A 23,356-nucleotide genomic window follows, 5' to 3' on the forward strand; every position below is an offset into this window, starting at 1 on the left:
GGAGACGCAGGAAAGGGGCTCCTGCACCTTTAACAGTTGTGTAGCAGAGGGAATGTCAGCGGATGACATGGCTACAGCTGCGGCAATTGCCTTTTCTGCGCTGCTGTTAAAGGTGCAAAAAAAACCCTCTCTCGCCCCACCCAGCCATTCACTAAGGAACATTCTGTGGGGTGAACAGATGTAGAGAAGGAAAATGAGTTTTGCCAGGTGCAGCCTGCCTTCCTGGCAGTGTGAGAAAAGCCATAGAATTATATAGAGTTGGAAGGGACCCGAGGATCATCTAGTCCAACCCCCTGCAATATGCAGCTGTCCCACATGGGGATTGAACCTGCAACCTTGGCATTATCAGCACCACGCTCTGGCCAACTGAGCTATCCCGGCTGAGCTATCCCGGCTGAGGTATCCCGGCTGAGATATTGGGACACTTCCCTTGTTTGTCACATTTCTAGCCTCCCTTTCTTCCAAGGAGCTCAAAGTGACATATGTGAGAAAGGGCTGTCACTCAGTGGGCAGGACCCCTGCTTTTCAGGTAGAAGGTCCCCAGCCGGGCCTTTGACCATTTTGGTTGCCCTCCTCTGGACACGTTCCAGCTTGTCAGTATCCTTATTGAACTGTGGTGCCCAGGACTGGACACAGTACTCCAGGTGAGGTCTGACCAGAGCAGAATACAGTGGTACTATTACTTCCCTTGATCTAGATGCTATACTCCTATTGATGCAGCCCAGAATTGCATTGGCTTTTTTAGCTGCTGCATCACACTGCTGACTCATGTCAAGTTTGTGATCTACCAAGACTCCTAGATCATTTTCACATGTACTGCTCTCAAGCCAGGTGTCTCCCATCCTGTATTTGTGCCTTTCATTTTTTTTTGCCCAAGTGTAGTACTTTACATTTCTCCTTGTTAAAATTCATCTTGTTTGCTTTGGCAAAGTTGTCTAATCTGTTAAGGTCATTTTGAAGTGTGATCCTGTCCTCTGGGGTATTAGCCACCCCTCCCAATTTGGTGTCATCTGCAAACTTGCTCAGGATGCCCTCAAACCCATCATCCAAGTCATTGATAAAGATGTTTAGTAAGACTGGACCCAAGACAGAACCCTGTGGTACCCCACTAGTCACTTCTCTCCAGGATGAAGAGGAGTCATTGGGTTTGGTCAGCCAGCCAGTTACAAATCCACTGAATCGTAACATTGTCTAGCCTGCATTTTACCAGTTCTCCCCACAGTGCTCATGCCTTTCCATTGTTAGTCTGTCTCTCTTCCCCCCTCATTTTGACCCCTGTGGTGTGCGCCCACATTTCCAGTCACTTATCTTTTCCTGACTGCCTTACCAACACAGGCATCATAAGTGTCAAAAAGGTGTGTGTGTGTGTGCGTGCGCGCGCGCATGACCGCGTGTGCCTCCGTCTTGCCGGCAAAGAGTTCTTACCCGTGCAGGAGGCTCCTGTCCCGTTGCTGCTTTAAAGCCAGCCACAAAGCCAGCGGTCTCCCCTTTCCCTGCTCGCCTGCCAGATGGCTGGCTGCTGCGCAGCTTGCCTCCCAAGACTCCCTCCCCCCCTTACCCCACACCCCAGTCTTCCATCCATGCAGGCAGCATCTCCCCCCCTTACCCCACACCCCAGTCTTCCATCCGAGCAGGCAGCATCTCCCCCCCTTACCCCACACCCCAGTCTTCCATCCGAGCAGGCAGCATCTCCCCCCCTTACCCCACACCCCAGTCTTCCATCCATGCAGGCAGCATCTCCCTCCCTTACCCCACACCCCAGTTTTCCATCCATGCAGGCAGCATTTCCCACCACCCCTCACCCCACACCCCTGTCTTCTCTTCGTGCAGGCTGCATCATCCACCCCCTTTCCTTCTCCGTAAAAATAGCTCAACAACTTTGAGCTGAACCCCTAAAAATGGGGGTAGATCACTGCCAGATTTTAATTCTGAAAGTAGATCACTGTCTCTTGGGATTTCGCCACCCCTGTAATTAATGGGTTGATTCAATATGAGGAAATTGTATAAGTTCACTTGATGGGAGCAACACACATGAAACCATACAGGTGTCGTAATAAGGGAGTCAGAGTTTTGCCCATTCCCAGTAATCAAGGCAGCCCAAACTCATAAGGCAGTGGACACATAGTCCTACAGATACAACTGGCCCTTTGAGGGTGACCAAACTGCTGATGCGGCCCCCGATGAATTTGAGTTTGACACCCCTGCTGTAGACAATACAGTCATACCTCGGTTTAAGTATGCCTCGGTTTGAGTACTTTCAGTTTAAGTACTCTGTGGACCTGTCTGGAACGGATTAATCCACTTTCCATTACTTTCAGTGGGAAAGTTCGCTTCAGGTTAAGTATGCTTCAGGTTAAATACGGACTTCCGGAACAATTTACACTCATACCTCGGGTTAAGTAAGCTTCAGGTTGAGTACTCCGCGGACCCATCTGGAACAGATTAATCCACTTTCCATTACTTTCAATGAGAAAGTTCGCTTCATGTTAAGTACGCTTCAGGTTAAGTACAGACTTCCGGAACCAATTGTGTTTGAAAATCGAGGTACCACTGTACTGAGCTAAATGGACTAGTGGGCTGGACTTGCCATCAGGGAGCTTCCTATGTTCCATATGTTCAAGTGACTTGAGGCAACTCATGATGAAGAAAAAGAGCGGTGGTCGGATGCATACTTTCTGTGACTTTTAGGCTGCTGCAGTTGAGCATTACAATGGACAAGGCACAACTGTTTAAAGAGACAGAGAGGAGCCACATGCAAGGCGAGCAGCAGGAGCTGGCAAGGGACTAGAGTGAGATAAAGTCTCTGAAGCAGGCTAGAACAAATCCATTGAGGCTCTTCTACAAACAAGGAAACGTTTGTGAACAAAGTGCAGGTCTTAGGCAGTATCATACCGAGTCATTTGCTCTTCACAGAGGCTTCTGTAATCTTATCGCCTGCAAATTCATGCAGTCTCTCGTCTTTTCCAGAAATTTGTGCTTGTTCAGGGCATCGCTACTTAAAGAGAAAGTGTCCAACTCCTTTATTTGTTTATTTTAAATGAGGGACCCATTGTGTGAGGCACCATTGGGCCTGCAGTGATATAAGGCCAGTTCTAACATGGCATTTCCATTTTTCCTTTTCAGATAAAAGGAAGCAGCTCAGAGAGAAAGGGGTATTTTTGCCTCTCTTGGCTCTGGCCATGACAACTTCTGGCTATGACCCCACACACCCCTGGTATGTCAAGTGAAGAGAACTAGTTATAATGCTTCCATCTGCCAGCAATTATATTTTCTGCTGTCATTGACTGAAAACTGAATGTCGCTTCTTTCCCTGGAGTCCTAGAGAACACGATTGACTTATTTCTTGGCAACCAGCAGATGTAGAAACATAGTGTGTGAAGGGGGGGGGGAGAGAATATTTTAAAGTTATTGCATCACCAAGTTATTTTATTTTTTTCAGTTGATTAGGATAACAATTGACAATGTGATTGTAAATACTGGACATAATAAAGATATCATAATACAGGCAATTGGAGTAAATTGCATAGTTTATTTCAACAGGGTTGTCTTTGGATTCTTAAGTTTCTCCCTTTTTTCTTTGATCCTCTCCTGTGATAAAACAAGTTGTCCCCGGCTTCAGGGACATGGTCACACCTTTTAATGCCCAATAAAGTTATATCCCACTTACTTTTGACTTACATAGCAAACATCATCAGGATGTCGTCAGTTTTATACGATCGTGTTCAGTCGCAAAACTGCAACTCTATATTCCCTTTTTAGTTAGATGTTAGAGATCTGGTATCATTTTATTCATTGTGGGCCTCTGATTATTCAGGATGTCAAAGGAAACATTAAGAAAACCGCAACTTGATACCGTTTCAAAGTTCACCTGAAATTTAGACATATTAATTGTAGAAGTGATCATATTTCAGGCAATGGTGTTGATAAGCAATCTCTGGCATCATTCCTGTCAGGCAGGCTTGCTATATAACAGGTGTGGAGAAACTTTGATCCTCCAGATATTGCTGAACTACAGCTACCATCAGCCCCAGAAAGCATGGCCAATGGCCAAGGATGAGGGGAGTTGTAAGTAAGCAACATCCGGGGGGGGGCGACCAAGGGTTTCCCACAACAGATAACATGAATGTGATATATTTACACGGGTTGCAAAATTGTGGCATAGAAGAAAATGCCTCTGCTATCCTCTAATCATAGAGGCACTACATTATTCAAGTTGTTTGGCACTGGGAGCAGGACTTTTTCTGCAGAAATTGACATAGTGGAGTCCTGAGTTGGATCAGGGTTAGGGAAGCTTCAGCCCTATACCACCACCGCTGCATTCCCAGTTGAGATGAGGAGGGAACCTGAAATTATTATTTTTTGGGGGGGGGGGAGGTCCCATTTGCTCAGCTGCTTCTCCTCCCCAATACAAATTGTGAAAAGGGAGGGCAATCCAAATATTGAGAACTACAGCAGGGGACAGAGAGCCAAAGCCCTCTCCTACCCTCACACCAAGTTCTCAATATGAATTGAGTTGCCACACTGCTTAGTTTGTGCAATAAGAAGTCTGCACTCCAGAAGAAGGGGCATGGTTAATATCCTGCGTGGTTTGGCTTGCTGCTCTGGGTTATTCTGAAGGAGGCATGCATGCACACTGGTAGCATTTGTTGGCAAATGATTAGCTCTGAAACATCATCAAAGCACAATTTGGGGAATTTTGGTGGTCCTTTTTGTAAACTGACAACGGGGCGCAGTGGATATAAAGATGCCATGCAAAATCAAGATGCATCTGTATAGGTGAGCTAGACAGAAAAGGAAATGGCTTCATCTAGGTTTATATCAGAAAGCGTCTAAACAATGTAAAGTAACTGTGAATTAAAAAAAAATCAAGGGAATGGTCCAAAGTGTTGTCTAAAGGCACACACACAAGGCAGCTACCCATACTCTTTGGTCAGTGCTGGAACATACAGGCAGGAGTATGGGAAGTGACCCAGTGAAGGGCAGAAATACTTCTACCATGGGAGTAGGAAGATGACCCTCCACACTACAGTGTTAACATGGGTCCCCTGCCGTTGCATCCACCAGATATGTGGATGGGCCAGGAAGGGGTAGAAGTGGAAGTACTCTGCACACATGCTCTGCAGAGATTATGTGAATCAACCCAGCCCATCTAATCCCCAATTAAGAGCCAAATGGATATGCCTATCATGTAAAGTTGAGCTCAGTGTTCTACTTACCAGCTCTCTTCGCAGAAGAAGAGTCATTATTACTCAACTGCAAAGAAACTGGTGTATGGTTGATATATTGCCTTTGCTATTATTTTTCCTTTCCCCTCTACTTTATTCCCCCCTACCACCCCCCCTGAAGCATGGCACATATTCACTTCTTCTTAAAATTGTCAAACTGGCAGTCAAAATCCGTCATCCTGCAGATAATAAACTTCCACTGGCGATCCCTGCAAGGGAGAAAAGATAGAGGAAACAAGTGTTTAGGTGATGACCAAGACAGAACATTGCAACAGAGCAAGGCTTCTGGTTGGGTTTCTGGTGTTTTGTGATCTGTCAAAATGGGCTTTGCTCGTTTCTTTCGACTTGATCATCTCTAGCTAAACGACTTAGCCCCAAAATATATAAAAGACTGTCTTCTTACCTACAGAGCTTCCTGGGAGTTGAGATCAGCAGAGGTAATTCCACCACCCTTGAAAGTTCAGAGGGTGTGGACAGAAGTGTGGCCTTCTCTGTGGCAGCCCCTAAGGTGTGGAATTCCCTCCCCACAGAGGTGTGTCTGGGTACGTCAATATACAGCTCTTGGCAAATGCTGAAGACACACGTCTTTACTCTGGCCTTTGACACCTGAGTTGTATGTTGTGGCTGTAATCTGATGCTTTGGCGAGACACACTGGTTGGACATTTCTCATGATTAAAAATGAACAGGGGAGAGGACATCATTTTTGGCATTTTGTTTCAAATACAAAAATGCCTTAGTACAATGCAAGTCCTTTACTGATCTTCATGAAATTTGACCTCATTTTCTCTGAAAAAAGAAAAACAGGAGACAGGGAGAGTTTGCCTGGGAATGATTACTTCTGCCCACAGCCAAAGGGGAAGCTGCAAATGTGACCAGGCATTGCTAGGTAGGCCTACAATTCAATTTCAGACCACATTCCCTTATGGGCCAGCTTCTGGGGGGCCACATACAAGTGGTGGTTAGGGCCAGAAGCATAAATTGGGCAGAGCAATGGATGTGTGACCCCTACCTTTGTACAGTAGGGTGCCTTCCAGAGACACTCAACAATCAGAGGTCTCTCCCCACTCCATTCCCACCTACTCACACCTCCCAATCCTCTTTCCAAACAAGCAAAAGAAGAATTCTCACAATTCAAGGACAAACTGCAGCCTGGCAAAAGTACTCAAGGAAACTGCAGAGCAGGGCTGTGGTTTTGGGAAGGGGGTTGCCTGGAGTCTATTGGGAGCCTAACAGAGAGACTCAGAGCACTACAATCAGCCCTTGAGCTGAAGTCCTCCACCCTTGCATTTAGGGTTCCTTGAGGAGGATCAGCAAAGCAAGCATTGGAGGGGTTGGGGTACGGAAAGTCCCCTATTTCTTTGATTGGTTAAGGGATAAGGAGGGGGCGGGATGCAGAAGTCCCATACTGCTCTGATTGGGTAAGAGCTAGATTGCCACTCTGTCTCCAGCTCAGGGAATGCATGAGGAGGGATCATCATGGAACTTGTGTCTTCCATGTCCATAGTCCCTACCTCCCTTGGACTATGTTGTACCTTCCACACCATTGGTTTTTTTGGGGGGCAAATATTACAATGTAACAAACCATTTCTTTGCAGCACAGGAAAAGGTTCAGGTTTCAAGAGAATTTCTGAATCTGACCTTTCCACACCAGAGAAAGTTGTGGTTGCACCACGGATGTAATGATCATAGGAATACATCATCATGTCCATATCTTCCCCGTAGTGTTCTGGATGTTCTGTTGTCAACCTTTTAAACAGGAGGAGTGGGGGGGGGAAAAAAAAGTTATTTGCCTTCTCTAGAAAAAGTAAGCAAAAAATGCTACAGTTCAATTTCCTTTCAAATGTTATGACCTTTGCTTTTGTTAGCCCACTGAAAAACCTGTTCACACATGTAACTAAACCTAATGCATATCACACCCACTTTGAACTGAAATGTAGGTAGTTGCCTCATATCCTGTGATTTCAAGTCTGCTCTTGACAAACACAGAGGGGCTGTGTTCAGTGTAGCATTAAGCAGATTGTTCTGTTGGTGAAAGGTCTCCTAAGGTCCATCTCGTGTCCACTAAGTCCGGGGCCTTTACTGTGGCAGCACCAGCCCTTTGGTATGCGCGCCCAATGAACAGCAGGAAGGCACCTACAGTATTGGCATATAGACACCTGCTTGAAACGCACCTGACCCAGCTATGAATTAAGCTAATGGATAACATTTTTTTTGTATTTTTTAAATGGATATAATTTTGTTATGCTGCTCACTGCTTCCCTTAACATTGGTAGTATATAAATTTTTGCAAATAAGCAAGTAAATTAAAGCAATGTAAAAAGAGAGTGTGTTGTGTCTTGGTCTTCAGTAGTTTCGTAAATGAAAATAAAATGCTTCGGATGTGCGACGTGTGGTGTGCAATGTGTATGTTTTACTGTGGTTTCATAATTTGTTGGAAGCCATCCAGAGTGGCTGTGGCAACCTAGTCAGATGGACAAAATAATAATAATAATAATAATAATAATAATAATAATAATAATAATAATAGGAATAATGATGATGATGATGTTATCATTTTACCCATTCATGCTTCATATAATGCAGATTTCTTACTGCTACTCTTACTGCTATTCTTAGAGGCTGGCCCAGGGAGTAACCTTTTGTACTGGGCCTGGATTTGCTGTTCTTCCTCCTCTTTTACTTTTTAAAGGCTTGCTGGGCATCCTCAAAAATTCAACCCCTATGAGACCCCTCTCACCCATTGCACGCTGGCTGGGGCTGATGCGAGTTGTAGTCTGCAAGGCACCATTTGGTCAAATGATTAAGGGAAATGGAGAGTTTAGGCAACTTGCTCATGTACACACAAGAAGCCTGTGTCAGAGTCAGGAATGGAAATGACGAGAGCATAGTTTCTCACTTGGTTATTCTACTTCAGTGGAGTCTCTCTGTCTACAAGCCCTTAGCTATTTTCTGTGATTATAGACACAATGAAATTGCCCTATTTTTTATATAATTAAACATATATTCCACAACTTGGTTTTTCTGTTTAGTAGTTTACTATGTCATGTACATAGCAGATGTGGTTTAATTACAGATCATTTCCTGGCTCTTTTTTCTCATCCCCTCCCCCTGCCCTCAAAAGACCATTCAGTGCACTGTCTAAACATTGCCAGTAATAGAAGAACATTCTCTAACAAACACAAACAAGAACAACTGGCTCTGAAATTCTGGAACTGCTCAAAATTCTTAAAAGGGAACTTATCTCCCATGCCTGAGAGAGAGAGCAATGGTACTATGTAAGTTTCTCTCTTGCCATGTGGTGTGCATGTGTGAAAGACAGAAATGCTAGAGAGAGAGAGAGAGAGAGAGAGAGAGAGAGAGAGAGAGAGAGAGAGAGAGAGAGAGAGAGATGCAGGAAGGGAGACGTGCAATTGCATTTCAGGCTTCCTGCTATGTCTGTGTCATCTTCAAACACAAGATACCTTGGAAGAGCTGTAGCTCAGTGGTGGAGCATCTGCTTTGCATATGGAAAGTCCTTAGGAACCTGCTGGATCAGACCAATGGCCCACCTCATCCAGCATCCTGTTCTCACAATGACCAACCAGGTGCAGTCCCAGGCATTCCCAGGTAGGCAATGATGTATTTATGGGAAACGGGGCATTTGCTTGGGGCAGCAAATTTGAGGAGGTGGCATCTCATCACAGCACTGGAGAGAGAAGAGGCCCCAAGATGCAGGTGGCCATTTCTCCTCCTTGCCCTGCAGCAGTATCAGAGCCATGGCAGCTCTCCTCAGGAGGAGGGAAGAAGTAGGAGAGAGCGCCTCTCTCCCTGCTCCTATTGAGGGGGACCAGCTGCACATTGGCTCTTTCCGGGCCATTGTGTTGAAAATCACCAGAAGTGGCCAGAAGCCATGTTGAGGGCAACATGTGAAAGGTAGCACCCTTGGAGCAAGGCTCTCTCCTTGGAAGGAGGCACAAAGAAAGGCAAAAGAGACTTTCCCTTCTAGGGATACCAGCTGTCTTCTGCAGTTGCTCCAGTTTCCAGACACTGACATTGCCAGTGAAAGACTCCATGAACATCAACACCTTTAATAAATGGCAAACTGTGTAGAGGAAATGGTTGCATCCGCTAGGGCTCATAATCTTGTAAGGTCTTGGTAAATGTGGTCATTGCTTGGAGAGGCAATGGTGAGTGAGAGCAGCTATAAGCACCAGCCAAACATTTCTGGACCTCGTCAGCCCTGCTTGCTTGGAGCAGGGAAATTATTATAAACAACATTCCAAATGCTGTTTATCTTTCAGACTGCTTCAAGCTGAGGATTGAGATTTCCCTCTACCTATATAGATTTACAGATAGATGCAACATCACAGTCACATCTGCAAAGAGTTTGCTACTTCTCTATTTAACTTTCTTCTTTATTCCTTCCAGGCTAACGCTGGAAGTTATAGAACAGCTGGCATCTCATCACAGAACCATAAAATGTAGCTGATTGCTAGAGCCTTTTCCAGGGAAATACCTTACTTTGCCTTCCAAGATTATATTTTGATAGCATAATAAAACTGTCCCATATAAAAGAACAAGACAACCACGTTCAGCACTAATGAGATCTCACAGGTTCCTAGTAAATGAAGGCTGGGTTTATGGAACAGTTGCCTGCAAGTAAGTCCCATAGATTTCATTAGGGCTTGCTTCTGAGTAGAGGTGCATAAGATTACACTTTAAAGCTGTAATCCTATGCACATTGATATACAAATGATCCCTCTGAACTTCATGGGCTTAACAAAAGCATAGGCTTGTGTCATAAAGAGGGTGTGTTGTGATGAACCACCCTGAGATCTACAGATGAAAAGCGGCATACAAATTAAATGAATAAATAATAATAATAATAATAATATGGAAATGCAAATAGCTGTTTGTGGGCAAGGTCAGACCATTAAGATACCAGCCAACAGGATTCTGAGCACAAGGTTTGCTTGGTTCCATAGTATGTGGACTTGGGGACTCTGCACAAATTCTGATTGAACACAGAAGTTACTGGGCCAGTCTGCCAGCTCAAACACAAAGTGAGTACAATGGTACCTCGGAAGTCGAATGAATTCCGTAACAAAAGGCCATTCGACTTCCAAAACTTCGGGAACCAAGGCACAGCTTCCGATTGGCTGCAGGAAGCTCCTGCAGCCTATTGGAAGCCGTGTCGGACGTTTGGGTTCCAAAGAACATTCACAAACCAGAACACTCACTTCCAGGTTTGCGGCATTCGGGAGCCAAAACATTCGGGTCACAAGGTGTTCATCAACCAAGGTTCGATTGTATCTAGTTTGTAAAATGAAAATACTACCGGTAGGAGGCTACACTTAACAAGATTTTATGATAAAATGTATCTTTGCTGAAAGTCTTAGGGGTAAATTCTGTGCACAGTGGAGCTGGAGCTGTGACTCTATGGAGCTGGAGAAGACTCAGAAAAGGGCAAGCAAGGGGTTGAAGCAACTCTCCTATGAGGAATGGCTACAATATTTGGAGTTCTTTAAGTTCAGAGAAAATGTGAGCAGGGGAGGGGATGGTAGAAGTACTGTATATAAACTGATGTGTGGGGTGGAGAAAGTGGACAGGGACACATTTTTCTCCCACTTCCATAAAACTAGAACTCATGGACGTCCAATGAAGCTGAACGTCGGAAGGTTCAGGACAGACAAAAGAACATAGTTCTTCACACACTGCATAGTTAAACTATGGAATTTGCAAGTAGTGACAGCCACCAACTTGGATGGCTTTAAAAAGTGGATTGGACAACACCATTGACTGGGAATCGGAAATAGAGAACATATTGTTGCACTCAGCTTATGCTTACAGGTTTCCTCCAGGCATCTGGTTGGCCTCTGGGAGAAAAGGATGCTGGACTAATGGGCCATTGGCCCTGATCCAGTAGGCTCTGCTTTTGTTCTCATGTGATATAGATAGAGATGAATACCTAAGCACATACTCATTAGGATGCCAGAAGCAGGGAGATGGGGCTTCAGATATGAACAGCATCCGAAGCTGCCAGGCAAGAGCCTTAAATTGACATGGCAAATCGATGCTCCAAGATTACAACTGAATTGAATGGTACAATAGCGTGACTTGTCCCATTGAGGCACAAAACCAGTTCCTTCATAAATGTAAGCAAAGGCCTTGATGATGACCTTTGCTAGTAAAGCAGAGAGCACCTCCTTCACAAGGCAGACTTTTGGCAGGGCTGTTGCTTCACGCGCAGGTGCAGAACATTAGCCGTCACTTGGAAGGATGTTTGAAGATTTTATGAAGGGAAATTCAAGATTACTTTCCCTCCTATCTGCAAGGCAATTTTTATTCTGGACTTGTATGCATTGTTGTTCCATGTCAGCAGCTGGCCCAATAAAGGCAAGTAAACATCTTGTGCACATCTAATTGAAAACTTTACTTCCTCTGTAGTTCTGTTTGCCTATGATACTTTGAATCACCTTTGGTCAGTCCATTTAAGGAAGCAATTGGCCAGTGCTCATCTTAGCTGCACAGACAAAAGCATCCTGGTTTCTAATTTGGACAGCTATATCAACAACCCAGTCGCTCAGATTGCGATACATCAAATTACCCTGTTTTGTTCTATATTAAAGCTCAGTTTGTACTAGAAACTGGTTTTTTTTGTATTACAGTTCCACCCTCTGGGGTCAACCAACTGAAATCAGACAGGCACATAGCATCTGATGCTTATGTACCTACTGAAGGCATTTTTATTTAAGAAGACATTTTTCTGAGGAATCATTTACACAATCATTTACGAAATATTAATTGTACATCTCTGGAAAGCTTTTATTGCTTTTAGAGTTTAAGGGAATGATCTCGGGTTTTTGTTTTTGTTTTTAGAAATGTTCTCAATGCATTAAAAACTCAGTGCACTTTTGTGAACTCACCAACATGAATATGGACATCTGCGGCTGTAGCGGCAGCAATAGAATTGCCACTCTCGATCAAGCACTGATGGAAAATACTGGCTCTGGAATCCTGCCACCAACCCATTATTTGAGCATGTTTGATACCTGAAGAGAAAAACAACAATGAAAATAAGTTGTACTACTAGTAGTAGCGTTGTTGTTGTTGTTGTTGTTAACATGCCTGTAAATACTTTCTTGCAGAGTACTGGAATCTAGCAAGTAGGGATGAGCAAATATGACTATTTTGGTATTTCTCGGTTCCTAATTTTCCAATATTATTGTTGTGAGTTTGCAGAGTTAGTCTGCATGATGCCTGAGTCCCTTCTAACTCCTAAAGTCCTGATTCCAGCAAGGATTGAAATCTACTGGAGGATTCCATTGATGAACTAGTCAGGCAAGTTCTTGTGTGAGAGAATGGGCATAGTTGTCACCTAAGTTGTTACCCATTAATGTAGCAAAAGAAGTGATGGTGCCCTCTGGGCAAATGAGCGAGCCTTTCCCTCTCCTCACCTGGCTGCTACTTAGAAAGACAATAGCCAGAGTCCTGGGGCTTCAGCTAGAAGCAGGTAGAAGCCAGAGAGTGAGAGACATGCTTGATTTCTGTTTGATTCCAAGGCGGTGACTATTGGAAAGTGTAAATGCTGTGAGCCCCTCCATCTTAGGCTCAGGTTGTATATATGTGTAAATAAACCACATATCCTAAAGACACCACAATCCCTGCTGTCTCTCATTCCAAGGAAACAGAATCCTGGGTGAGTGCTTGGAACCCCTGGACTCAGAGACTGGGGTGGCGTGCAACCCATGTCATTCAGTTTTCCACATCAGTTTGCAACTTTTAAAAAAGTCCTCATGAAAATTCATCAATATTTTACTGCAAATTTATCCTAATAGTCACCTTTTGTGTGCAAATTTGCCTCATGAACACATTTTTGTAAAGCAATTTCCCCATATGTATTGCATTTTTGTATGATATTCTCACTAATCTATGCAAGCTTCTTTGCTAGCAAACGACATTGCAAAATATGGAGAAGCAACCCAGACTCTATCACTGGCTTCCTTTTGCCCAGTCCTGAAAGGACTACCAGGCTATGGTAGTTGCAACTGACATTTTGTGATGGGAAGACAGTGGACGAACCCTCCTGAGTACCAGGGCCGGCGTGTCCATTAAGGCGAACTAGGCAGCTGCCTAGGCCGCCTCGCCCGCCTTTCAGCCAAGGAACTCTCTTTTTATATTTTATATTTATTTTTTCTACTTTTTAATTTTTTTCTATTTTTATCTTTTATTTTTTCTATTTTTATTTTTTCTACTTTCTATTTCTATTTCTATTTATTTTATTTTCCACTTTTATTTTTTCTAAAAAAGGTCAACAACTCTGAGAAATGGGGGGGGGGCAGAAGGTGATCTCGCCTAGGGTGCAAAAAACCCTACTCAGTCCCTCCTGAGTACACGGGACCTTGGTGACTCCCATGGGCGTAGGCAAGGGGGGGCAGGAGGGGGCAGCTGCCCCCCCTAGAAGCAAAAAATTAATGTATTTTACAGACCATAACCAGCACTTTTCCTCTCCAAAAACTGAAGTGGAAAGGGCTTTGCTTTAGCAAGAGCAGCTAAGTCTCTGCTTGCTGGGGGGGGGGACACAGCTGTAACAAAAACACATCAAATAAATAAAGCAAAGTGGCTACCAGTAGTTAAGCAGTTAAGACAATGGAGCATATATCCCCAGGCAAGATTCGATAACTGACCATTTCACCCTATTGTTCTTAAGTCGGAGTTGTTAATGAGCATTCAGGAGCATTAAGAGTTCTATTGGCGATTTAAGGAGGGTGCAGACTCAGAGGATTCAATTTGACTAAGGTGGCTCTGCAAGGCTAAAAGGAAGTGAATAAGAAAGGGGGGGCTGTAGCTTTGACAGACACAGTGATGTTTATAAAAAGCAGTGGTGTTCTAGTCTGCCCCTCCTCCTGCATCTGTATACTGTAAATCAGGGGTGGCCACCTCCCAAGAGACTCTGATCTACTCACAGAGTTTAAAACTAGGGGTGATCTACCCCCTTTTGGGGGGGTTCAGGTCAAAGCTGTTGAGTTTTTTTAAGGAAGGGAAGCCCTGTTTTTTGGGGTTTAGGTCAAACTTGTTGAGCTTTTTTTAGGAGGGAGGGAGGCCCATTTTTGTTTAGGGCTTCAGGTCATAGTTCAACTTTTTTTAGGGAGGAGAAAATTTTGGGTGAGCTTTTTTTAGGGGTGCCAGTGACCTACCAGTGATCTACCACAGACATCCAGTGATCTACTGGTAGATCACAATCTACCTGTTGGACGTGCCTGCTGTAAATCAAGCAGAGAGAAAGCAGCTTACAAGGCTCCTGTACATGCAGAGTTCCAGCATCACAGCGTCACCCAGAGGCACCCACAAATATGAGTTATCCCTCTCTCTATTTATTTATTTATTCCTTCCTTCCCTCCCTCTTCCATCCTTAATAAAATAGGGGGGCAGATAAGCCCCACATAGAAAGCCCATCAACATGGGGGGATGACTCTTTCAAATACGGTATTTACCAGTAATTGGGGGGGGGGAGAGGCACCTAGGCCTCTAGGAGTTGGCTGCTATGCCTAGGAGTAGGACAATTCAAGAAAGCAGAATGATGCATATGCTATGGTAATATATCAATAGAATCATAGAATTGTAGTTGGAAGGGACCACAAGGGTCATCTAGTCCAACCCCCTGCAATGCAGGATTTATTTCCTAAGGTGGGGCTTGAACCATGGTTGAAATATTATGCTGATATGCAGCAACGCCTCGGAGCCATCGTGGCTGCGGCCATGCCTTGCCTCGCCCTGCCACCCCCTCTCGCCTGCCCGACCCTCCCGTCCTCTTGCTGCAGAGTTCCAGCATCACAGCGTCATCCAGAGACACCCACAAATATGAGTTATCCCTCTCTCTATTTCTTCCTTCCTTCCTTCCTTCCCTCCCTCTTCCATCCTTAATAAAATACGGGGGGGGGGCAGATAAGCCCCACATAGAAAGCCCATCAACATGGGGGGATGACTCTTTCAAATATGGTATTTACCAGTAATTTTTTTTGGGGGGGGAGGCACCTAGGCCTCTAGGAGTTGGCTGCTATGCCTAGGAGTAGGACAATTCAAGAAAGCAGAATGATGCATATGCTATGGTAATATATCAATAGAATCATAGAATTGTAGTCGGAAGGGACCACAAGGGTCATCTAGTCCAACCCCCTGCAATGCAGGAATTTTTTCCTAAGGTGGGGCTTGAACCATGGTTGAAATATTATGCTGATATGCAGCAACGCCTCAGAGCCGTCGTGGCTGCGGCCATGCCTTGCCTCGCCCTCGCCCGCCCTGCCACCCCCTCTCGCCTGCCCGACCCTCCCGTCCTCTCCAGCCAAGCAGGGTAGCCGCCAACGCTGCCAGCCCCAGAAGCACAAGGTGGCCGCTGCCTCCGCCACTGCCACGATGTCATCAGGCCCGCTGGCCTGTAGCCCCGCCCACATTCCCACTTCGTGGCCCCTCCCCTCCCGTGCCTTGGCCCCGCCGCTGAACGACCATGGCTTGCCCCCCCCCCTAGTTTTGATCCTGGCTACGCCCCTGGTGACTCCCCAACAGTGCCAACCCTTGAAGCTTAACTTTTTCTGATGTTTTAAATGGTCTCATACCTGTAGCTGAACCAGGCCAAGTCTTTTCCCCACTTACTTCATATATCCCTGCCCCAAAACTGTGCTCCTCAGATAGGGCACTGCTGTGCATGCCACATGGTTCAGACAAGCTCCTGGTGCCTTGAAGTTTAAATATATTTTTGTTTAAGAAGGCTTTCCCATAAGCTATTTGTTAGCAGGAAGAAAGAACAAAGAGGCTTGTCCACCGTGCTCAGCCTCCTTTCTTCGGCCTTACTCCGCCCCCTTTGGCCAGGCGTCCTTTGTCCTACCTGGCCGGGTGACGGGTCATAGGCCAACTCACACAGGTGGGTGGCACTGGCCAGGTAAGCCCTGCGCGGTGTCGCAAGCCCCGCCCACCTGAGGGGAGGGGTGAGGAAGGTTGGCGGTTCGAATCCCTGTGACGGGGTGAGCTCCCGTTGCTTGGTCCCAGCTCCTGCCAACCTAGCAGTTCGAAAGCACGTCAAAGTGCAAGTAGATAAATAGGAACCGCTACAGCGGGAAGGTAAACGGCGTTTCCATGTGCTGCTCTGGTTCTCCAGAAGCAGCTTTGTCATGCTGGCCACATGACCTGGAAGCTATACGCCGGCTCCCTCGGCCAATAATGCGAGATGAGCGCGCAATCCCAGAGTCGGTCACGACTGGACCTAATGGTCAGGGGTCCCTTTACCTTTACTAATTGCATAACTTATAAACGGTTTTGTCTTTGCAGTCTATCTTTTGTATTTCATTTCATTTTTAACTTATTGTACATCACTTTGATAGCTTGTAGCTATGAAATAGTTTATAAATCAGCAGAATCAATAATGTAATAATAGTTAATAATAATGATTCTCCTTCCCTTGTGATAGTCTACCATACATGCACTAAGAAAATCATCTGCAGTCTCTAGGGGCTGCTGGCAAAGGTGTAAATTCTTCCAAAAGCGAAATGCTGCTGTTGACTAGGAATAAGTGGTTTTTAAAGATCTGTTTGCCTGTCATGGAAACCAAATCTATTAGCACTTCTAATAGTGCTACCACTGTGGGGCAGTTATTTCGCTGGCACTATTTCACAGAAATCCCTGTGTTCTGTTTTTCAAAACAGCAGATAAACTAGGGCTGCTTTGCTCAGCTATTACCATAAAAACCATGCCGTTCTTTCAAGATGATTGTTTCATTTGCTTTTCTTTCTCAAGCGGTGATACGGTTACTGTGTCTCATATCACCATCAAATAGTAGTTGGAGCTAATGGCTTCACCTGTCACTTCACCTGTCACCAGTGCCTCCCTCAAGGAAGTTTTTTGTTTTGTTTTTTAAATCATTAAATGGTACAAAGGTGGAGGGTGGGGTGAGGTGCTAAGACTAGGTAAAACTTCCACATAAGGAAAATAAAAAAAATCCTTCAGTAGCACCTTAAAGACCAACTAAGTTTTTATTTTGGTATGAGCTTGCTTTCGTGTGCATGCACACTTCTTCAGATACACTTGAAACAGAAGAGTCAGACCCTTATGTATATACAGAGGGTGGTGGGGGTGGGTGGGTGGGTGGGAATGGGTGATGGGCTGATGGGAGTGGTAAACCTGTAGATGGCTGTTAACGACTGATGATGACTGCAATTGGTCCTGCGGGGGAAAAAGCAAGGGCTGAGGCGCTAAAGAAAGCTTGATCATGCAAATCCACATAAGGATTTCAATTTCAGCTTGGATAAGTAAAGCCAGACATTCCAAAGGAACATGACCTCAAATGGCTCTATAGCCTTGAACTGTTAACCAGTCATTTTCCCCTTACACTCACTTTTGACTTTGTCAGCAGAAAGGGGTGAACAAAGACAGTTGCATTTGGATATGGTTTTGTTAAAAATAATAATCAAGGTCTCAGATATAGAATAAATATTCATAAATGCACACATATCTAAATATATGAAACGTGTCTGCAATAGAATGGAAGAGCAATCCTGAAGCCATTTTGACTCTCCCAATGACCTCAAATATTCCTCTGTAGCAAGGGAGGCAAATGGGGAAAGCCTTCCCATTGTCTTTTTGCTTGAAAATCCTGTCTTAAGGGCGTATTTGTGTATGAATAGGGTGAGCCTGTGATCTGGACTCGGGAGTTAAAGTATTAACCATCACAAAAGAATGGCCAGACTGCCCAGGTAAGGCAATTAGTGACCATTATTTCTGCTGTAGACCGCCTCCTTCTGTGATGTATGTGTGATGTTCTGGGGGGTGGTCTTGGGCTACAGGGTGGGCAATTTCAAAAGTCTATATAAGGGATTGTGCACCATTGTTCAGGGTTCTCCTCCCTCCTGCATGTGGTGAGTGGGGACCCTGTTGCAACAGTTCCTTTAACAAAGACCAGGCTTACTAGACACTTTGCTTCTCAGTATACTCTGGTTGGCTGTTATTTTTCTACCAATAAGGAATCCTTAAGGACTCTATACGGGCTCCAGAATACCCCTTAAGGGAAAGGGAGCAGAGTTTTTTTTTCTTATAACAGTTTTCAAAGGCCAAAGGAAGCTGTCTTACACTCTGACAGACCCATCGGTCAATCTGGTTCAATACAGCCTAGAATCACAGAGGCTTGCGAGGGTTTCAGTCAAGGGACAATCCCTAGCTCTACCTGAAAACGCTAGAGACTGAACCTGGAACCTTCTGCTTACCAATGAGCTGCATCCCTTCTCCAGTTTGTAATGAGTTTGCCCAGGCTCCAGGACTCCCTGCCCCATACCAGCCTTCCTCAGTGCCAAACCCTTTCTCCTCACCCCCACACAACTACTTTTGTGCAGAGTGTGTGTCCCCAGTTCTCAGCTCCCTTAAGAAACTGCAGTTCCCAGGATTCTTTGGGGGAAGCCATGTGCTTTAAATGTATGGAGTGGATAAGACCTAATTTTATTATGCTATCGCCAGCTGCATAGGTGGAAGCAAGCAATGCTTTTTAAAAGAGCAGAAGGCAGTACGGTAGACCTATTATTGCTTGTGGCTACACACTCTTGTGTACCACTGTCATCACTAGTAAAACTGCCTTTGCAAGTTTAGCAGCATTACCAATATCATCATCATCTGTGGCCCCAGTCACAGGAAAGTGTGGTGCAGTAGAGAGAGAGCTAGGCTAGCAAGTGGGAGACCTCAGGCTCATGAAGCTGGCTGGGTTGTCCCGAGCAGCTCTTTCTTAGCCTAGCCTAGCCTCCCTCACAGGGTTGTTGTGAGGATAAAATGGCACAAAGATATATTACTTCCTAAACTCAGGCCTTGAGAAAAGGGTGGGAAATAAATGTACATCCTTTGGTACGATGAGTCATCTAGGCCTGTTTTATTCCATAGACTCCATCAGCATTTCTAGGCAAAATATTAGATAATGATAGCAAAATATCTGTGCATACATGGGGGGGGGGAATGGTCATTTGTATTTCCAAACCAGAGTGGTAAAAGGTCAGTGTTAATGCTTTCTTAACATACATATTTCTTCCAGATTTAGATGCTTTTTCTTATTTCCATTTCGCCTTTAAAGACATAACTCCACACCATCTCTTCCTTTCTTTTTTTAGCAAAGAAACTGGCAGGTCTCCCTCTCCTATCTTGTGCCAAATAAGCACATTCTGTGTGAGCAAAGTGAAGAAGAGAAATATATGCAATGATGAGCAATACAGTTAAAATATGTGAAAATGTTTTGTTGAGTTCAGTTAACATTTTCATGTTTAACACAAAGTGCCAAAGGCTCCTAGGGAAGGTGGGGTATGAGAGATAGATTATGGCCTCTTGTTCAGTTTTGTTTTTTGGCCTTAGGACATTGAGGGAAAGTTGCAGTGCTGTTTTAGGACAAACACAAATTTTAAAGGCAGTAACATAGAAATGAGATTGTGAAGAACCTTGCAACCAACTTAACACCTTAGTAAGAATAACTTAGTAATGGGGGAATGGGGAGAGGTTACTTGATCACAAGTCAAAGGACAAGATAATTCTTCCATCTATAGTTTCATTTAAACATATATATATATATATATATATATATATATATATATATATATATAATCATAAGCAAGGAAATAATGCAATGCATTAATACCGAAGCGTTAGAAAACATGTTTAGATATATTCTGCCTAGAAATATTTAGTGCAAAGTGAGTATGTGTGACAGAATGTTCTGCACACATAATATGAAGAGAAACTGAGAACTAGGACTACATAAAATATCCACTCCCTATCTTTTGAGGCGGTAGATAGGGCTTTTAATCATTCTTAACTGAATAGGAACAGGAGTCTTTCATTGCAAAATTCATCCAGCACTGGGCAGATCTCTCAAATCATTAAAATGTTGGCGGCAGATCAACAGTACTTTCTTCAGAGAGCTGAACATATTGTAATAGAGCTATCATTGCTCATGTACACTCATTGCTCTGCCCCCTCCTGCCCCGCATGGAATATTTCTCTAGTCAAATAGATTTTGCAAGGTTTCCTGGTGCTATTAAAATCTGCTTCGCTAGAACAGAATATGATAGCCATGCCAAGCAAAAATTCTTCTCATTACAAACAACAAGAAGAACTATTATCCATCTAACTCCAGCCAATGTTGCTGAACTGGTGGACAAAAGTACATGCTTGCAGGACAAGGAGAGAGACAAATCAAGGATTCAAATCAAGGATTCAAATCACATTCACATTCACAATGTGGAGGAAGCAAGGAATGGAGCAATACAAATGGGATCCATTGTGGTGTTGTGAGTGGAGTGTTGGACTAGGACAGTGGTGGCGAACGTTTTAGAGACCGAGTGCCCCAACCCCAACCCCACTTATTTATTGCAAAGTGCCAACACAAAGTGCCCTGAGTTGTTGAGCTTCTTTTTGGGGGGGGGAGTGTCCAGGTTTGTTGAACTTTTTTGAGGGGAATGCCAAGAGGCAGCCACCAAACTAACACAGAGGAAGCCAATCGACAACAGGCAATAATCTCCCGCTCAATCGCTGCAGACAATCTCTGGCTCGCACAAGCCCAAAATAACCCATTTCTGGCTTGCAGTGGCATTGGAGGGGGGGGGCTGAGGAACTCTAGTGAGAGTTTCCTGCCCACAGTGGTCGGGGGGGCTGCCCACTTTGCCAACCCTCAGCAACGGTGTGGATGGACCGATGGAGCGCATGCCCACAAAGAGGGCTCTGAGTGCCCACACTGGCACGCCTGCCATAGGTTTGCCACCACTGGATTAAGATCTGGGAGACCAGGGTTCCAATCCCCACTCAGCCATGAAGTTCGCTGGGTGACCTTGGTCCAGTCACTGCCTTTCAGCTTAACCTGCCTCGCAGGGTTGTTATGAGGATTATATGGGGATGGGGAGAGCCAAATATGCCACCTGGAGTTCCTTGGAGTAAAGGTGGGATATAAAGCCAATAAATAAATGAAGTTGCAGCTGCCTCATCTATGGAAATACGTAGCAGAATCATCACTGCAGCTTGTTGCATTGTTCGCACTGGCTTAAGCAGAGCGTTAATTCCTTGATTAATTTGTTTTTGTGCCACATGCATTGCTATCTGTTAACCATCGCATCAACCTGGCACTGAGTAACATGGGTTTCGCACACACATACTCTCTCACACAAACACACACAATGGCAGCTCCTAAAGAAAGTTTAAGCTTGGTGTCCTACCATTCCAGTCCAGCTCTGTTGATCTCTTCCCACCAGCACTCTGAGGGCTCTCCCAAGGTGTGAGGGGTAGGCATGCAGGCATAGTTCCACAGTCTGTCAGAGCCTTCCTTTTTGCTGAAAGTACTCCTCACGGCCACTATCACTTGTCCATGAGGACACTGGAAATTGAAACCCTGCCGGTACACATTGACCCATCCGTCACTGTCGCTGCCCCTGTAGTCATTATACGGGTCATAATAGTCCATGTATTGGCCCCAAGCCACCGTGAGCAGCGGCAGGACCATGCAGAGGAGAGCGAGGTCCATGTTGCTTGTGTTTCTGGCTGTAAAGTGTCCTGCTGGTTTGTTGTGCTAGCTTTTTTTTTTTTAAAAAAAAAAACATCACGTCAAACATTTGGATTCCAGATGTGGAATATCTAGCTCCAAATGCAATGTGTCACCGTTTAGCGGAGCTTCTCTGTGCGAAAGACTTGGCCGCAGACACATTCAATTAGTTTTAAGGTGGAATTTTATGAGCACATTAATTCCTGACATCGTCTGAGCTGGGATTTCCTAGGACTATAAACCAGTTGCAATCCCAAGGGCTCCCATATAAAAAGAGGTGAGTGTTATATATCACAGATGTGCATACAGTAGCTGGAGACAGCGACAGGAGGGGGGAGAGAACCTTTTCCATTTGAAAGCACAGCTACTGCTGCAGGCAAACGTGATTTGGCAAAAAGCTGGAATTCCAGGAATCACGATGAAATAACTTCAGGTTGCAATATTCCATCCCTAGCCTCTGTTTGGCTTTGGGGGGTGAGGAGAAACAACATTCTTTTTTTATTGGAGAAAAATATTCCTTCATAGATTAAAAAAATACAGTCTCAGATTCAAGTATGTACCTATGCAACTGTTGCACTGCAAACTTGCTGCCCTGTGATAAAATCAACAGATTATTGGGGAGGTGGGAAAGGATAAAACGTGCAATTCTTGTGGAACAGTTGAGGGGCCCTCCAGACACCTCTTAAATTAGCCAGTTATGGTTATTTGTGCTCATGATGGTTATACGCCATCTCGCTTTCCATGCTGTTTGCACCTGCAAAGGTTAGGGTTGCCAGACTCAATAGTGGACAGGACTTCTGTGCCTTTAATTGCCCTGCTCTCTTTTGAGTCTGGAAACCTTAAAGAGAAACCAGCAGACCCTTTGCTTGGAAATTAAACAAAAAGTCTGCTGGTTTCTCTTTAAGGTTTCCAGACTCAAAAGAGAGCAGGGCAATTAAAGGCACAGAAGTCCTGTCCACTATTGAGTCTGGCAACCCTAGCAAAGGACAGATATTAGGCTTCATTTCCAATCAGTTCATGTCCCATAGCTTCAGGGGTCCCTTTACCTTTAACAAGTGAGAAAATGAGACACAGAGAGAATAGAAATTGACAGATTTAATCAATCCCTAATGATAGCTGTCTGCTACCTCCAATATTGCAGACAGTATGCCTCTGAAGTTGCTCTAAAGACCACAAGTGGAGAAGTACTATTGCCCTCATGTCCTGCAGTGGTCTTCCCATTGGCACCTGGTCGTCTGTTGTGAGAACAGGATGCTGGACTAGATAAACCTTTGGTCTAATCCAGCAAGTGTTCTCTTCTAATGTGCATGTGTTGGGAGAGCCACTTTTATGGGAAGCCCACCAGCAGAAAGTGTAGGAGCATTTTGCCCTGAAATCTGGTATTCTGCTTTCTGTTCTGCAGAAAGCACAATTTGTTCGATGGGACTTCAGACTCTGAATTCTAGAGCACATATGGCAGTAGAGTGTTTTGCATGCACAAGGTGTATCATTTCCTGTTGAAAACAGGGCCGTCTTAAGCATGGCGGGCGCCCTGGCGCTGTGGTGCGGAGATTGCTCCGGCGCCCCCACCCCGCCCCATTTCTTGTTGCGGTGCCCCCCTGACGG

General features: G+C 44.8%; 1 protein-coding gene across 1 annotated transcript; it reads right to left on the minus strand.

The window, feature by feature from the left end:
- Window positions 1-3,509: 3,509 nt before the first annotated feature.
- Window positions 3,510-21,772, minus strand: DPT (dermatopontin). The gene is made up of 4 exons (XM_035116361.2): window positions 21,429-21,772; window positions 12,132-12,257; window positions 6,865-6,972; window positions 3,510-5,434 (listed from the first exon to the last, which is right to left on the minus strand). Exons 1-4 carry the CDS (start codon window positions 21,731-21,733, stop codon window positions 5,359-5,361), a joined length of 615 nt encoding a protein of 204 aa, XP_034972252.1. The 5' UTR covers window positions 21,734-21,772; the 3' UTR covers window positions 3,510-5,358.
- Window positions 21,773-23,356: the final 1,584 nt, after the last annotated feature.

Source organism: Zootoca vivipara, chromosome 4 (assembly GCF_963506605.1).
Source record: "Zootoca vivipara chromosome 4, rZooViv1.1, whole genome shotgun sequence".
Taxonomy (NCBI): domain Eukaryota; kingdom Metazoa; phylum Chordata; class Lepidosauria; order Squamata; family Lacertidae; genus Zootoca; species Zootoca vivipara.

What these genes read in the sequence shown, in the direction of transcription:
- DPT (XM_035116361.2), bottom strand. Translation starts at nt 21,733, where the DNA reads ATGGACCTCGCTCTCCTCTGCATGGTCCTGCCGCTGCTCACGGTGGCT. An exon ending in AACAGAGCTGGACTGGAATG is followed by an intron (nt 12,258 to 21,428) that starts GTAGGACACCAA and finishes TTTTCTCTTCAG; the next exon opens with GTATCAAACATGCTCAAATA. An exon ending in AGATGTCCATATTCATGTTG is followed by an intron (nt 6,973 to 12,131) that starts GTGAGTTCACAA and finishes CCTGTTTAAAAG; the next exon opens with GTTGACAACAGAACATCCAG.